The sequence below is a fragment of the Amblyomma maculatum genome, chromosome 9 (genome assembly GCF_055883805.1).
Source record: "Amblyomma maculatum isolate TAMU_Amacu chromosome 9, ASM5588380v1, whole genome shotgun sequence".
Classification (NCBI taxonomy): domain Eukaryota; kingdom Metazoa; phylum Arthropoda; class Arachnida; order Ixodida; family Ixodidae; genus Amblyomma; species Amblyomma maculatum.
Genome location: NC_139352.1, coordinates 82,449,676 through 82,467,428, shown reverse-complemented (window position 1 = coordinate 82,467,428; position 17,753 = coordinate 82,449,676). Strand labels below are relative to the sequence as shown.

Here is a 17,753-nt window from a genome sequence, read left to right as displayed (position 1 = left end):
TCGTTGTGCAATCACTTAAGGACGTTTTTAGTGGCATTTCGGGAAACAGAAACCATTCATTGGCGACGTCTGCTTTTGCGCCTTCGCTACTATGGCTTTCGCGGTCTATGTGCGCACTTTCAGATGATGATGATGACGAAAAAGAAACATCGCAGTAACGCCACTCCACGTACCCGAGAAAAACCGACTGTCCCGCGACAAGTAGCACACCGGCCCATGATTCTTAGCGCGCCCATGGTGGCTGAAGTGCAGTGCCCTCAGCTTTCCCTCTAGTTTGTGTAAGGAACTCTATGGGCGACATGGAGAGGCGTCCGTGTGCTGTGCGATGTCAGTTGTTGTTGTGGCTGTAGGAAGAAAGAAAAGAAAATGCACGGGCCTGCTACGGACTCTGTAGCTAAGCCACCTCCGCTGCCTCATGCGAACAGAAGAGAAAATAGAAAAGAAAGAAAAAAAGAAAAGGGAGAGAAAGACGCGCGCCGCAACAACAGCCGTCGTCCCCCTATTCTAGCCACTGTACCGAAATGGTGGCGGGTGCAATGACGGCCTACAACAGATAAAAATCAGTGGCTGGCTGGCCCTCACCGCAAGCGGCGTTGACCTACCGTCCCAGCCCCGTAGGACCAGGAACCGCCACCCTCACCACCTCTCCGCGATGTCAGCGCACGTTAAAGATCCCCAGGTGGTCGAAATTGCTTCGTAGCCCTCCACTACGGCATTCTTTTCTCTTTCCGCTTTCACTCCCGCTTTCCTCCCGTCCCTTACCATATTGACAAACCATACCTCGTAGGAGCACTCGAGCAGACGACGCTCTGACGCGTAAGCACGTGACACAACGTCACTTCCGCGAGTAGCAGCGACGCTGTTCCTCCCTAGCGCCTTGTGACGAGACTACTCATGGTTTCAGTTTCGTTTCACGCAGGGCTCGCATTTACGTTTTTTTTTCCCGCTGGCGTTTGTCAAAGGTACTCATGTTTCGGTGTCGTTTTCGCGCAGGGCTCGTATTTCCGCACGGCTGTCAGCTGAAGTTTACGTAAAAGTCACGCAAATTGCCGCCGGCTAAACGTTCGGTCACGCGATCACGTTAATTTCGGTCCAGTGACCACTGCGCGGGCTTTTTGCTGTGGTGTTCTGTAAACGTCGGTCGGTTACCGGTCACATGTCACGTAAATTTCAGTCCAGTGGTCACTTGAGCGGCTGTTCTTGTTCTGGTATGTTCTGGAATCGTCGCTCGGCTCGGCTACACCCCGAAGTTTCCATTTCTCCCCAGATATGGTTTGTCAATACGCGGTCGGGTGCCCACGGAACAAGTGTGCCTTTCCTTTCCTCTGAATCAATTATTATTATTATTATTATTATTATTATTATTATTATTATTATTATTATTATTATTATTATTATTATTATTATTATTAAGTTCAGTTACGGAACTTCGGCTTGCATACGTTGCAACCTCCATCGAAACGCTGCTATCGCGGTCGGGTTCGAACCCGAGGACGGGGAGCGGGCGCGCCGTCTCCGCACGAGGAAATCTCGTTGACGCACTGCTGGCGGGGATGCCGCCACCACCACTGCTACCTGGTACAGGTGGCGTCACCTGAGTGGCGCGCCGCGAGCGCGTGAGATCGTATAAGGTTAATCTGCATGCGCGTTCGTGCGTTTCCGCGCGCGGCTGCACGGAGCGCGGAGTTTCCAACGGCGCGTGTACCTCCCTTTTTTTTTTTCTTTTTTTTTTTTTTCGGCGCGCCGTCGTGCCGCCGCGGTCATCGATTGACGGCGAGGAGGAGGATACTTTTTGTTTTAGCCCTGCCCTTTTCCAGCCACGCCGGCGATTAACGGCGAATGCCACGGGCAGCGAAAGGACAGTGTGTATCCGGTCGCCGAAGCCGTCTGGCGCGTAGTGCATGGGCCCAGTGTTTTTACCGCGTCGCATCGAGCCGGCAGCGTCTGTGCAGGGGCGCGTATTTTTGCCGAATCCGGCAGTCGGAGAAGAGAGAGAGAGAAAAAAAAAGACTGTGCATCGTCGTTGTCCTTGCATGTTCGTTCCTAGCTTGAAACAGCTATGAAGCTGTTTTCCTTTTTCGATGGCTGACCATGGGCGGAGGGAGGGGGGGGGGGGGGGGGTTGTGTCCTTGAGAGATGGTTTCAAGCAACTGTGGTGTCTGATTCAGACCAGACGCATGACACGGGACCACGCAAGCGCAGTATGCAAAAAACCCTCCTTTATTCGTCACAGTGAAGCCACTTATATAGGGAATCATATTGAATGACGATGACGATATGTACACTGAAAGAAACGAAACTGAAACAAGAAATAAGGATACAACAGCGTTTTTAGATAAGCTCTCTAGGAAACAAAGAAACGAGGAAATGATGCATTCGTGCTTTAGTAACGTTGACCCTCTTGCAGTTGGGTCATTTCCTGCGTCTTTATGACTGTTGCTGTAGTTTGATTGAGGTTGCGCGATACCGATCGAACATCAGAGAGGGAAAGGCAGGAGGGCACATATTGACCTTTGTTCGATTTTGGAAAGAATATTTGGTTGACAGAAGAGGCACTGAAAATGGGGCCTCATCTATAAAGTGAAGCAGTGGGCTATATTAACTCTTATGTCTGCTCGTCAGTGTAAACCTCAGAGGTGCTCAGTGATTACAAGAACAGCTAGATACACGCACACGTGTCTTCCAGAGCGCTAACAGGGTGCGTATATAGCGAGGGCTCGCCTTCTTTGCGGTGGAGTGACGTCGCAGAGCTGTGGCTGTCTTGCCTGCTCCCCTTGTTGTGCATACGGGTGTCTTATGTTGCGCTGGTTCTTGTGATGCGTGCATTGCCAACTCGCTCAACATCATGCTATCTTGGGCGTGCTTGGATTGGCACGAATAATATTCCACACTGCTCTGAGCTATGCGCTGCCTTTGAAGTCGGACTTTTGCTTTCTGTAGCCTGCGTATATACAGCCGACTTTTCTTCAAATTTCACGTCGTCTGCATAAGTCGGAGGGATCACTCATGACGTGACTCGCTCGTGCTCACTCACGCTCACATTCAGATCATGATCTGGGTCATGAGTGAGTATGTACTCACTTTCAGGTTAATTTTGTGAGTTCGGGCTCACGCTCAGATTGTGGTCGAGTTAATTGTGATTGAGTCTGGACTCGCATTCAGGGACTCGAGTTCAGATCATGATCTGAGTGTGAGTCGGCGCTCAGGCTCAGATCATGACTTATGTTTTCGTGGCGCCGGTGTGCACCTTTTTTTCTTTATTTAATTTTTCTCAGCGCAGGGTAGTAAAGATTTATTGCTACGACAAAGGTCGTTTGCGAGCGCAGTGACCAGCAATGTCTTTCGGTGACTGTGCAACAATATTCAGATACAGAAGCAAGCATCCTCAGCGAAGTCTTCGTATGTAGGATACTACGGAAGAATCACCTGCACCCGTGCCATGTGCAGCTACATCGTTCCTCTGCCTAGACACTTTGAAAACAGATCCAGATTTGCTAACTGGATTCTGATAGCAGCGGAAAAGCTTCAACTTGACTCAACGCTACACTTCCGCACACGGATATGAAGGCTATGGCCCATACATTGACCAGCCAGGTCACCTGACATGACTCCCCAGGAATGCTTTTTGTGGGGTTATGTAAAGGGGAACGTATACAGCACACCAACTTCTGCCTGACTGACCATGCCTGATAACCAACTTAAACTGGATAGAAGTCCAGTGAAACCATTTCGGAATTTTTTTTTATGCCTGCTGACAACATATTACATTAAACTTTGATTGTTTAGTTTGGTTTATGGGACGTCCCAAAGCGACTCAGGCTATAAGATGCCATAGTGAAGGGCTGCAGAGTAATTTAGACCACATGGGGCTCTTTAACGTGCACTGACATTGCACAACACACGGATGCAGTGGTCAAGACGCCGGACTACTGTGCTGGAGTATCCGGGTTCGAACCCGACCACTGGCAGCTGCGTTTCTATGACGGTAAAATGGAGAGGCACCCATGTGTTGTGCGATGGCAGTGCACGTTAAAGATCCCCAGGTGGTCGAAATTACTCCGTAGTACTCCGCTACCCCAGAGCCTATTTCTCTCTTTCCACTTCCAACTTCCTCTCTTTCCTGAAGGCGCGGTCAGGTATCCACAGAAACTGTGTTTGATAACAAAGTAAAAATCGCATACATATGGCGCTTCACTCGCATGAAAAATAATCAACCAAGCCAAAGCACGATAACGAAACCTGTTATCGAAGATAATTACGTAATGTAGTCAGGGCCACTTTGTCTAAAATATTGCTGAAGTCAGTAACTGATCGAGTGAGTCCAGATGAGTTGCGAGTCGAATTGAGCTAGGGAGCGCAGATGAGTCTCAAGTCTATTCGTGAGTCGCAAAGAGTGGCTGACATTGAGTGAGTCCGAGTGAGCTACTCTAAATGAGTTTAGAGTTCACGAGTTCTTACATTGAGCCCGAGCATGTGTGAGTGAGTTTAAGTGAGCCCGCAGGTTGAGCAAAAAGTTTTGTGTGAGTTCGAGTGAGCACCCATGATTTTGCTGACATATGGACTGTTCAGTATTGACTATCTGTATACGAGCAGCACAGTTAACAGGACACACGAGGAAAGAGGCGCACACATGGGCGCTGACTAACAATTGAAAATTTTATTTTGGAGCAGTATGTTGCCAGTATGTTACTGTAGGTTGCCTAATGTCTTCTGTACAAGCGCACCTATCGTGTCAACGTTGGGAATGGCTCAGAATCAGTGCCAGTCAAAGTCTCTGTGCCACACTTTATTACTAACAATTTTGTCTGAAGCATTTGTGCAGGAGAGGCAATGGCCTCGTAACAAACAAGAGACGCTGAAAAATGATGAGCGAACTGTTTAGGGTCAACATCTTATTTAGAAGGTTAAACACAATTGAAAAATAAGCGTTACCCTTTGGCTCCACCCGCTTACCGTTCTCTGTGTGAAATGAGGCATTTTGCATATGTCTTTGGCTGGAAAGAAAATGTGAAGCATACTACTAGCTCTCATTATAGCATTTCCTCTGCCTACTAATGCCAATTCTGTGTTAACCTCTTGCACTATAACTTACCTTCCGTACCAGAAGTAGTGCACCACTAAAGCTAAGGGGGCTTATTGTACAACAGGTGCACCTATCCACAACATTGTCTGCTATGAAAAAAAAAAAATAGCAATCATAATAAGTTGTGGCATCGGTCGCTCTATAATAAGACAACTGAGGCGTCGGGGAAAACAATTGCTCAGTTCTTAGAGGTTCGCTATCCTGTCATTCCTGTGTGGCCAGATAATGAATGTGGCGTTCTCATCATTAACAGCTACATGCGGCTGTGTGCACCCCAGAAAGTTGCAAATGCACACTTCACGAAACGTGTGAGGTGGAAGTCACGTGACTATGTAGGCTTAAAAAAAAAGGGGGGGATGTGCTTTTAGCAGCCGGCAGTAGTCCTGGGTGGGAGAACATTGTCCCGCTAACAACAATTACGTTTTCATCACCGGTGACCTTGCTGCCGCAGTGACTGTTTCTTTTTCTGTGTGCTTCTATATCTCCTTTGGGTCTTTAGCCTTAAGGCTGTGCTCACGAGGCTGTGCTCACTTCTGAAAGCTACTGGTGTGGATCAAGCATGAGCAAAACCACATGCATGAGCAGGAAAATGGGTTTGGCTGCTGCGGCTTCAAAGAAACTGATTTCTCAGTCTTTGCTGTCATTAGGCCTACCAACGATATATGATATATGACGTGGCTAAGCTAATTGTTGTGTACCGCCAGATGGCGCTGCTTGAGCTGCAGTAGAGCATTTGCCTCCATTCTTTTCCTCTCAGATCCTGCTGGTGTCCAGCAGCAGCGCGCCCGACCGGTGGATCGTGCCGGGCGGTGGCTTGGAGCCCAATGAAGAGCCCAGCACGGCGGCCATGCGCGAGGTCATGGAGGAGGGTGGCGTGCGAGGGAGGCTCGGACGGTGCCTCGGCACCTTCGAGGTACGCTATTATACTGATCCCCCATCTCCTCCTCCCGCTGTTGCAGCATTCACACCTGTTCCCCCCTCCCCCTTTCGCCTCATCATCAGCCTTATTATACCCACTGCAGGGCGAAGGCCTCACCCATATTTCTCCACTTAACCCGGTTCTGTGCTAACTGCATCCACTTGACCCCTGCGAACTTCTTAATCTCATCCGCCCACCTAACTTTCTGCCGCCCCCTGCTACGCTTTCCTTCCCTTGGAATCCAGTTTGTTACCCTCAGCGACCATCGGTTATCCTCTCTTCGCACTACATGTCCTGCCCATGTCCATTTCTTCTTCTTAATTTCTATTAGAATGTCGGTAACTTGAGTTATTTCTCTGACCCACTCTGCACGCTTTCTATCTCTTAATGTTACCCCTACCATTTTTCGTTCCATAGCCCTCTGGGTTGTCCTCAACTTAAGTAGAACTCTCTTGGTTAGCCTCCACGTTTCAGCCCCTTTCGCCTCAACCTGCTGCTAATGTTAATGTAGCCCAGTGGATACATAGGCTAGCGTATGTCAGAATCGTTTCAGAACAAAGAAAAAACAGCAGTGGCAAGTGTGTAGGAATGCGGCGGCATGACACCTTTAAGAAAGAAATGAGCTTGTGAGCATGTCAAGTGACGTGTACACCGCTAGCCGAATAGTAATGGAGTGTACATTAGGGACAAAGTTTAGCTTCATCATTGTCTTTCCATGCTTCCTGAGGTAGATGCATGCAGCCTGTCAGTGCAAATTGCACAGTGTGGTGTTAAATTCATTAAATCTAGAGCAATAGGGTTTGGATGCTAAGAAATTGAGTTTTATTTTTCTGATCAAAGTTTGCATGGTGGGTGTGCACACACCTTGCTTGCAGTTGACGAACGAATGAGCAGTCTTGGAAACATAATTTCTGGAGAACTGGGGTGAACTGCAACGGAGGAGGGAACCTTTTAATATGTGTCATTGGTACTGGTGGCTAGACTGAGTTCTTGGGCTGAGCTCGAGATTGGGGAGGCACTGTCGCCCTCAATATGAGCTACACTGCAGTAGCACTTCCATGGCAACATGTGACGTGAGCTGCCAATGTCGGCAATAGTTTTTCACAGGGTATGTATGAAGAGGATCGAGTAGCCCAGCTGTCAATGAAAATGGAGTACGTGAGAGAAAATACATTAAGTGGCACACCTACAGGAATGAAATCATTGCTATTATCTGCTACATTCTGTCATGCCAGTCTACACAACATATAATAATGTGTTGTTTGAACCTGTGTTCATGATTAGTGCTAATTTATGGGAGCTGGGTGCCTGTGTGTATGCTTTAATGCACAAATAGTTCGTCTGATGTATTGGGTTAAACGCTTTAGTGCAGTCAGATGTCTGAGAGCATCAGCAGTTCTGTTGCTCTAGTGGTGGAACTTGGGATGTTTAGTATGAAAAATCAGCGTTGTGCAAAACAGTGCTGTGTAAGCTTCAGCTTCAACATTTTTTTTGTGCTTTGTCTCTCTGCTCTTGGCGATTAGGTGGCTGCTTTTGTCCAGAAAAGGCAGAATTTCTTAATCTATCCTTTGCATGAATGTGACAGTGACCACACAGGTTTCTATATGTGACCACATCAGCTCAGCATGATGTAGTGCGCCTCCGGTCGGTGCTGTTTCTGTTTGCTGCGTGCAGCATGCCATGCTCCGATCTAATAATGTGATAATTTGAATTAACTATGCACTTGATTTGGCTGTTTCGTCCATCTTGTGCATTCATTGCTGGCTTTGCAATGCTGTCTTGAGGAGTACCTATCAGGGCCCAGTCTTGAGAGCAATGCTATCTGTTAGCAAGTATTCTGTCCTAAGCCGTTAGTTCCGAGCATCTTATGGAAGAGGTTTCTTCAAATGCTGTTGTTATCCTGTGGCTTGATTGTCACCTTCACTGCTCTGCAGCTGTGCCTTATCCCTGTAGTTCCCCAGAAAAAAAAAAGAAATGAAGTGGTTATGGAGTTCCAAAGTTTGACCATTGTCCCCTACGTTACAGAAACGCAATGCAAGTGCCGTGTTTTGTAGGAAAATTTGTTTGCGTATGAGTAAAACGAAAATTATGGTCATGTTTGAATGCATTAGGACAATAGCATTATGCACTAATAGTACTTGGTCGCATGCAATAAATCAGTAGCAAAATATGAAACAGTTTGATTGCTTGCCAATGCAACAGTTATGACAGCATATAGGTGCAGGCATTTAAGGGTGGTTTGCTTTCTGTTGTAAGGGTTAGCATTTGCAAAAATGACCACAGTACTAAGTCTGGGTTGAATTTTTTTCCTTTGCCTTAATCAACTAAGCAAAGGGTGAAGCACGCTAGTACTATTTTTTTTTTTCTGTAGTGCTAAGCAATTTTCTGGGCTTGCACAGAAATCAATTATCAGCTATGAAACATATGCGGACTGTTTCGAGGGGTGGACACACATTTTAAATACTATGACGGTAATTTTGCACAGCATTCTTTGAAAGAAGTAGTATTCTCCACGTGGGAATTGATGTCCTTTGCCTGTACTGCTTGTGCCTATGGTGGTGCAGGGATCATGTAATGGTGAACCTGCTGCTTTTGCCATCTGCAGCTTTGACGGAACATTTTTGCATAGCAAGGGGCGAGCAGCATGAGACGCCGGCATTGTTTTTGTTTTGCACAGGAATGCAAGCAAAGAGTGTTGCTGACAGGCAGTACCTTCGGCACGAAGTCCCCAGATGCGAAACAACTAGTGAGTGGACCTGCATAGAATGAATGGCTGGAGCAGTTTGATGAGAGCCGTGCATTTGGTGCTGGATTAGAAGTTTACATTTGAAAGCTTTGCAATTTTCTGTCGTGAAAGCACGGCCTTTTTTGGCCCAAGTTTTTTTTTTTTGAAAGTAGCATTACAGCAAAATTGTCAGACTGTTTTAACAAAATCCTTTCTCATCTTTGTCTTTGGTCCGCTGCTCTGTCCTTTTACTCACTGTGCAGTCCCATTCTTCGAAGGAGTATAGACAGCAAATGTTGATTGTGTGTTTTCGTTTTATTGAAGGCATCAGTAGACATCACTGTATTGTGATATTTGCCTGTGGCTACTGAGTAGTTCAGAATTGAAGACTAGTTTATAATTGAATTATTTGCTCGTGCTGTTTGGGTTTTGGTTCCAACAATCAAAGAGTTGCTCTGACATCAAAGATCAGTGTGGGCAATTTGCGGCATGAAAGGCTGGGACACAATTGACGCTTCACTTGTGCTTGGCACATGATAACCACAGTTGATTATGTGCTCTAAAGCTTCATATAGCTAATTGGGGCTTATTCTCTACAGTCAGAATGACAGTGAGAGAAGGAACAGTGATTATATTGCAGCATTTTTGTTCCTCACGTGACCTGTTCTGACCTTTGACGTCGCAACCATTACTGTTCAGCTGTTGAAATTGAAAGTGAAGCAGCATGAAAGGCAAAGTCCAATTGTACATTATCTAGTTGTAGATCAATACCATAGTAATATAATGCCTTAAGCATTGTCACTAAGAAGAAAACATGCAGCCAATATTTGATGCCTCTATGCCTTTGTGTTGGTGTACTGTGTGTGTCGGGTATTTCTGGTACTGGTCAGCGACCTGGGTCTGGTCAGCCGCATCTCAGTTCGTGGCCATGTGTATTCTGGATGTGTATTCTGTGTTCGTCTACTTTGAATGAAAGTGGTTTAAAGCTTTTCAGCTTTTGTGGAACTTCATTGCTCTCATTTTGGTGCATCGTTTCAAGCAGTTTGAACAGATCGCTAGACGTTGACTAAGCCAGGCACAAGTGTAGAGGCACATCTCTCTTTGTGGGGAGAGGGAATGTTTGAAGAGAATTCCATCTTCTGTTTGTCTGCGAGGCACGTCGCTTCATGGTTTTCTTCACAAAGCATATTTTCAACAATAGCTAGCAGCCTAGTTTTTCTTGATAGTGGTCGAAGCGCACTAAAATTAATTCGAGCTCAGTTTCCTTTTTCGGAGATGTCATTTAGTGTTGAAATGTGCCCACAATTTTGTAGGCATTGCGACTTTCTTGAGGTACTTACGTAACCAGACACAGGCACGGGCAAACAAAGGTGAGGCCTTGCTTTATTTCGAAATGCAGTTGTGCCCAACGTGTTAACAGTATAGTAAAAACATTTGCACTGCTAAAAATCTGTGAAATGGTAACATTGATAGTTAAGTCGCGAATCAGGTTTAAACTGGAGGAGTCATCCCGTGGAGTGGAAACGGAGCTTGTCTAGGCGATGATAAAACGGAGCTTGTCTAGGCGATGATATTTTGAGAACGATAATCTGTCGTCTGTGGAAACTGAATTTTCGCTTAATTTTGAGTGGGCATAAGGAAACATTGTGTGGTGATCTATCTGTTCTAATGCGTTACTTATGATTACTCAACTAACTTTGGCTGTGTCATACTCGAAGTAGCTAAGCTGGGTGCACATCCATTGGACGAGAACAATAATTTTAATCTGAAAAATACCTGCCGAGAAATTAAAAAAAAAAAAGAAAAGAAATCCGCGTCCTTTGACCTCCTGGACAGTGTGCTGGGGAGCTGCTTTGTCCGTGTTTAGCTTGTCTTACCTTCATGACCTATGCTTTTTCTGTACAAAAAAGAAAAAAAGAAAAAAAAAAAACCTTGCACTTCATGCGGGCCAGCGCGTGCTTTTTCAGTTGAGGAGGCCATATCAAGGATAGGGTGAGAACGCCCCTTCACGCACAAAATGTCGGCACAGTTACTAATCATTGCTGAGCCAACCAAATAGCTTCTTTTCTATCTCTGAAAATGTACCATGCAGTTATCGACATCTGCACATTTCTCCATAATGCTGCAGCAAGCACCCACATGCTTGCCGCTTTGTCATCCATCATCGCTGTATCGAGATCGTTGCTGAGTGGATGCATGTCGTCGTCATGATCACGAGCCCTGCAAAAGTGCTCTCCCAGCATTTGCCGACCCTTTGCACAATATCCTTGGGCACTGCTGTTGTCTTATCAGCTGCCGTCATGTGTTAGGTGAATGTCCCTTTTCTCAAGTCTCAGCAAAACGTTCCCTGGTATCATTCCACTACGAGTCATTCTTGGATTTAGCTGCTCTAGTTTCAATGCTGCGGTGGCTACTTGGACACTTGCAGATATATTTGAACGTAACAAATAGCTAAACTGGGACTAATATTAACTATTAATCACTTCCTACAACAGATTAGAAAACAGATTTTATTAGCATGTGAATCTCTCCTTTTGCCTCCTGGATAGAGGCTGTACATCACAGACGGTGATATTGGTAAAGAAAATGCTAAGTTGTGCGAGTACTCGAAAAATGGTAAACATTTCTGAAAACTGGAACAGTTGCAAACTTATATGTTTAAAACTTGTGGCCCTTGAAGCAGAGGAAAGTAGAAGAGTTTGGAAAGAGCTGAGCACTCAATATGAGATTGGAAGAATTGTCCAGCATTTCCAAAAATAGGTTTTGCTTCATTCATTGGCTACCTAGGTACATACTGCTGGCGACATGCAGTTTGCTGCGCATTGGAAGAAGAAGCTGTTGAGGCTCCATAACATTTCTACTGAAAGAAAAAAATATATATATTGTCAAACTACACACTAAGCATGCTTTGTGACGTATTAGTGTTCGAGCTAAAATTTAAGTAGTTGTAATTTCATTGCTTTAGTTTTGCGTTAACTCCTACTGTGAGTGTACTTAGTCAGCCCTGCCATTCCAAGCCTAATTCATCCTCAGCCCTTACCGATTGGTTTTCTTCACTTACTGCACCCTGTAGATGAATCCCCTTCTCATGTAGGTTATGTAACTCTGCTAAGAAAATAATAGGAGAGCACCAAGACTATTTCTTTTAAAGCTTTTCCGCATCATAGTGTGCATCGATAGTTTGTTACTGTAGTTACCATTTAATTAAATGCTAGTGTTAAAGCGAATGCATACTGCAAGAAAATGAGTTCTCCTTTGCATTTTTCGTGGTATTAATGAAGGAGCTCAGTGAGGGACAACAGGACTTGGTCTTGAGCATTTGCCTCCACCCCTAAAAGTTACCCAGAAATACAGTATATACTGTTACATATTAGATTGAAGTTCATATTTGCAAATAAAAAACCAAAACAAAAAACAACATTCCATTATCAGAGGCAAGGGCATCAGATATTCACATATATCTGCCATTTCCAGACATTACGTTGAACTTAATCTGTGAATGAATGCATTCTGTGTAGCTGAGCATTACACATAGCAGAAAGCGCTTGCACCACCTGCGTTGCAGAGGCCATTAAACAAAATAGTAAAGGGAATAGTAAAGAATTATTGACACTGTTTTTGTATTACTACTCATCATGTCCAGCTGTCCTTTCTTCTTTGTTTCTAACAAAACACCGTGGTTGCTCCCCAGTGTGTTGGTTACTGGGCAGCGTCTGGAAGAATTTTTTTTTTCCCCACGTGATAAATGTCTGCCTCGCATTTTTTCCTTTGTGCCTTGTTGCAGAACCTGGAGAGGAAGCACCGCACGATGGTATTTATTTTGGAAGTCACAGAAGAGCTTGAGGAGTGGGAGGACTCCAAGAACATAGGTGAGGAGCATGTGATGTGGCCAAAGCCACAAAGAGCACGTGTGCGAATACATGCAGTTCTGAAGTTGGAATGAGAGCTTATAAAAATAGTGAGGCTAGACTTGCAGCTCTGTTTTGCGTGATTGTACAGATTTGGTGTGGCACTTTACAGAAGTACAGAAGTGTGGCACGTGGAAGGTAGGAGTTTGACCAACAGAAGCCGTGCACATGAGCTGAGCAGCAGTTCACAAGGAATGCTAGTTATTTCTGTTCGTTATTATTGTTCATCTTGAGACCAGCGGGTAACGTGTGTTGAAGTAACTGTACCACCGTCTCTTCGTAATGCAGTGATACAGTAGTCGAGCGAAGCGGGTACTGTGTGTAGAAATAACTGTACCACCTCTCTTCCTAATGCAGCGATACAGTAGTCGACCGAAAGAGTGTTGTTATTAAAAGGTCAACCCTTGTCATTTTTGTGGACCTCCTTAGGTTTTACTGAAGCTTTCACACTATGTTTTGTTGCAGCGCAAATTTTAGAACTTGACATTGTGTCCTTGGCTGGGTAGATTTCTGGCTGTTAACTTTCGCTCTGGCTTTGTTGAAGAATAAAATTGCGAGCTTGCTTTTGGTCATTTCGAACAAATAATTAACCAAGCTATCTCCAACAATCGTCAGTTTAGTCAGCGCGCCCACAGTAAGTTTTGTGACAGTATCTGTGATGCATTAGAGAGTCTATCATGTCGTCGCTTAGTTACAACCCAGTTTCAATTTTTGTTTTCTGACATTTGTTCTTTCAAAATACTTCTACTTCTTATACTTGCAAAAACTGTTTCTTTGTAGTGAAGAAAGGGGCCTATGAGGATTGTGATTTGAGTGTCGAATCAAAATGTTCGATAACACTCCTGAGTTGCCTTTTTTAGCACCTACGTTGACTCTGTTATCCTTGTTAATCATGCTCCTTGGGCTTCGCATTACCGTAGACAATGAAGCATTCTATATTTTGCAGGAAATAATTGAATCAAATGTGGTATATTATACAGCGCCCATTGCAATGACCGCTGTGTAAAAATTTTAATGCTAGCAAATGCATTTGGTTTAGGAGTGAAGGAAATTTATACGAGGTGGTTTAAAAGCCGTGCTCCGTACATGCCTCATCAGTAGTCTTGCAGCGGCGGTTTCCAAATGCCTTTTCTCACTTTGGCTGGTGCAGGTCGCAAGCGGAAGTGGTTCCCCATCGACGAAGCATTGCGTGTCCTCTCCATTTCAAAGCCTGTACAGTGCAATTACGTTAAGCTGCTCATGAAGAACGATAAGGTGCCATGACCTTCATGGGCTGCCTTAGTGTTGTTGTTCTCATTTTTTTTTTTTCTTTGCAACCACCTTGAATATTTTTTTTTTCTCCTTGCTCCGTTTCTTTTTCTCCGCCTCTGCCCATCCGACAGTCGTCGTTTGTTAACGGAAATGAAAAAAGTGTGTTCACTGATCGCAGACTGAAGTGTTTACTGAATCCTTTTATCCAGGCTCTCATCTTCACCTTGTGAAGTTGAAACATACGTGTGAAAACTTGAAGACTTGAAAGATATTCATCACTTCACAGTGTGTTAAAGCATGATGGCTTGCGATGTTTATAAGAAGAGCTCTTTGTGAAACATGACAAACGAAGTGGACAGTGCTATCTTGCACTGACCTCGTTTCATTCTAAACTTAAACTGAAGACAGTTGGCTAATGCATCCTCGTTTTAGTTTCCAGCAAAAAGCAACAGTGACCATTCAGCCAAACTTTTAATCAACTGTGACACGACCGCTGATTTGTGACAGTACTTAAATAAGAGTCAGTGATAAGCGTGCAAGAGTTTGTACAATACTAGCACTAGTGATTCAAATTCACAGCTTTTATATAAAGGATATCATTTTTTCTTTGCAGAATTGTTGCAATGCCACCAAAGTTCTGAGCATTGAATGGATTTCTTTTTGCTGTGTCAATATTTGCCTCTTTCTGCACGTCAATGTTGGCAATGGCAAGAGATGAAAAAGATGAATGAGTGCCATCTGGTTTCCTTTGAAATGCTACATAGCGATAAAATTGATACCTCTTTATCTGCCGCTGCATTGGACTGCATGATGAGAGGGATAAAAACCTAATAATGCTTTTAGTGACTTTATTATTGCATTTTTACCGATTGAAAATGAAGGTTTAAGGCTGAGCTACATGTATGCGAAAACTCATGCGGACGTGACGGTGGCAAGGCTTCGATGCATGTGTCGCTTGGCTCGTCGCTCGGACCTGGCGAAGTATAAAATTTCGCTGGTTCGCCTGAAAGTGCATGCATGATCAGCCAATAGCATGAATGCGAAGCGTGCGTCACTGCCGCTCATTTCGCACGCTTTTTCTTCCTTTTTTCAGTCTCTCATTGCGATTACACATTGCCACGTAAATTTTTTACTTTGTTTGAACCACTGGCAAATTCGCTAAGCACAGACATGCTGGGTGGCCGGAGATCCCGCAGAGCATTGTGCATTGTGCACTAGCATGCCTTGAGAGAGTTGATAATCCTCTCAGTTCCTCGGTCTCTTTGTTTCGGGTTGTTTCATCCCCCCCATGTGCAAATCATTATTAATAATAATAATAACAGTTTGTTCACAGGAAAAGAAAGGCACAGTATCTGTCACATTTGTTAATTATGAATGGCCAAAAATTCAACAAACGTCTAATCGCAACCAGAAAAGCAAAAGGTCACTTGACTACTTCTATAGCGGCAGTTAACACATGTTAGACGCTTCAAATTTGATACGCTATGTTGTAAATTCACTTTATTTTGCATGTCGTAAAAAATTACTTGAATTCTTGAAATTGTTATGACTGTTGCTGCATTTTCAAATAGTTTTGTGATGTACTATGCCAGCAACACAGAGCGTCGTCCCGTTTCGCATTGCTGTCGGTTCACGCTGTCGCGAACATGTATCTTTCCCAGTAGGCAACGGAGCGAACCACGATCATTTTTGCCACTCCGCCTCGTCTCGTCGCTCTTTTTCACTCACACGTAGCCCAGTCTTTAAGCTTTCAGAGGGAACTAGCGAGCCAGCACTGACGTATGTTCCTTTCTGCACTCTGTACCATGTATAAAAGCATCGGGTGCATTGACTGTCGGATAAGGCGCAGAGGGAAAAAGAGGCCTCCCCCAGTGTCTAAGAGGCACGACAAAAACAAAAAAAGGAAAAAAGCTTCCGTGCCTCTGTGTATTTTTTGTATGCATGTGTGTGTGTGTGTATGCGTGAGTGTGAAAGTGGAGAACACAAGAAACTGTTGGCGAGATTTATCACCAGAAGAGGAGAATGGTGTCACCGGGTGTTTTACATCCACCAGCGGAGAAGTTGCTTACGGAGTGTGCCAGTGCATCTCCAAGCTTTCGGAAAAAGGCCCTGAACATTGTGGTGCTGGTGTTAAAAGCCCAGCTAATATTATTTATTCCTGTTCTGCTTGGCAACTGAGCTTCAAGAGGCGAAACTCCATCAGCCACATCAATATTCTTGTTTGTTTTCCTTGCTAACTGTACAAGAATGTTTTAATTCCTGTTTTACGAGTTAACAACCACAGCTGGGCAGCATGTATAATAATACCTCGTTTTTTTAGATTGTTCGAGAGAACAACAAAGCATTACCTCATTTTCCAATGCTTTTGTTTGTAACGCGAGCCGTGCAACCATTTGAAAATGAGGAACAACTTAAAACGATGTTGTGACTGAAATCTGTGAAAAACAGCTGCACTTTACAGATTCACTGTTGCATCTGTACATATGTGTTCCAAAAGCTTTAATTCATTGGTGCCCATTTTGAATAACAACTGTAGCGTGGTATGGCATTCAGGGATGTATAAGAAAAACGAATAGGTATACCTCGGAAATCAATTTCTTTTCAGAAAGTTACCTTAATACATAAACGTTCAGTGCTCAGTCTACTTCAGAAATGAAGCGCCGTAAATGGGGAACAGAGTTGATGCTGCTTACCAGATGACAAACATTGCCACCATGGAGACTGAACGAGTGTTACCAAGAGGCCTGTTGCGGAGTGACTGCTTCCAATTTTCGTGTGCAATGTGTCCGTGATGACTTTTTTCTTTTTTTTGCGTGCGTGTGTTTTAGCAGTTCCCCCTGCTTATTACTCGTCTGCCTTTTTCTTGAACGTTGCGAAGCGTTGCCACGCCGGATGTAGGCATGCCCGAAAAAACAGTGGTCCGTTTTTACACGAGAGGAGTCGTTGTGCAAGCGCGTGTGCCTACACTTGTTTCCTCGAGCTGTGTTCTCTCTCTCCCAGCCAAAAAACAATGTGCGTGCCAGTTGGGCGCTGGAGTAAAACTTCGTGGAACACATTGGGGTTGATATGTCATTAAAGAGTTGATTCGGTGAATACTGTCGCACTGTGTCTTGTCATGCCCTCGTCTTTCCGATGCATGGAAAGATGTGGCCTGTAGCACATTGGCATTCAACTCTAGGGCCCTGTTTCCATCTGTCTAAAAATTGTGCCCTCTTTGCATGTGATGGGCTGTTCAAGCCATTAGTGGTAGGAAAATATGTGCTAGTATGTGTGAGAACTGAAAGATTGAGAAGCGGGGTTAAGGGAACAGTGAGGACAAACAAGCTGGCATACGTAAGTAGATTATGCCGTTTCAATTCAAAGATGTTGCTTTTGCTGAAAGCTGGACAAGCTGAGAAAAAAATTGAAACTTCATCACTGTCGCATGCTGAGACAAGTGTATCCTATGTGGATTTTTGGAACTTGATTACACTCTTACTCACGTCCAAATGATAATCGTGAAGTTCTTTCAGTTGCATCGAGAGAGTCTGAATAGACTTAAGGGGTAAAGGGTCTCCACTGCAGCTTGGATTTTGCTAAAAATTGTCAAATTGATTTTCCCCCCTCGTGTCTTGTTGTCAAGAGACTGATGAGCTGACTAAGGTAGAAAGGTGTGGTAGCCATTACTACACCACATGTAGATAGAGGGGCTGAAAAAGGAGGCAAATGGAAAGCATGCTAAGACATTATACGTCCACAAGTCCATAGCAGCCAGTAAAAAAAAAAATATACAGTTTAAGCTTATGGGTGAGTAGAATGATAAAAGCTTGGTTAATAGGACAGAGCTTTGAAAGCATGCTGTTCCAATTTTGCAGATTAAACCGGAGT

At 44.4% G+C, this 17,753-nt stretch overlaps 1 protein-coding gene across 3 annotated transcripts in view; it reads left to right on the top strand.

The window, feature by feature from the left end:
- Positions 1 to 13,947, top strand: part of Aps (diphosphoinositol polyphosphate phosphohydrolase 1 Aps) — a 63,168-nt gene extending 49,221 nt beyond the window's left edge. For 2 of the 3 annotated variants that reach the window (XM_084579271.1, XM_084579270.1), the window contains 4 exons: positions 5,841 to 5,996; positions 8,680 to 8,748; positions 12,512 to 12,596; positions 13,786 to 13,947. In XM_084579271.1, coding sequence (XP_084435397.1) covers positions 5,841 to 5,996; positions 8,680 to 8,748; positions 12,512 to 12,596; positions 13,786 to 13,898 — 423 coding nt within the window. In that variant the 3' untranslated portion in view covers positions 13,899 to 13,947. The remainder of the gene's footprint in view (positions 1 to 5,840; positions 5,997 to 8,679; positions 8,749 to 12,511; positions 12,597 to 13,785) is intronic. The other variant, XM_084579272.1, reaches the window with a different exon arrangement.
- Positions 13,948 to 17,753: the final 3,806 nt, after the last annotated feature.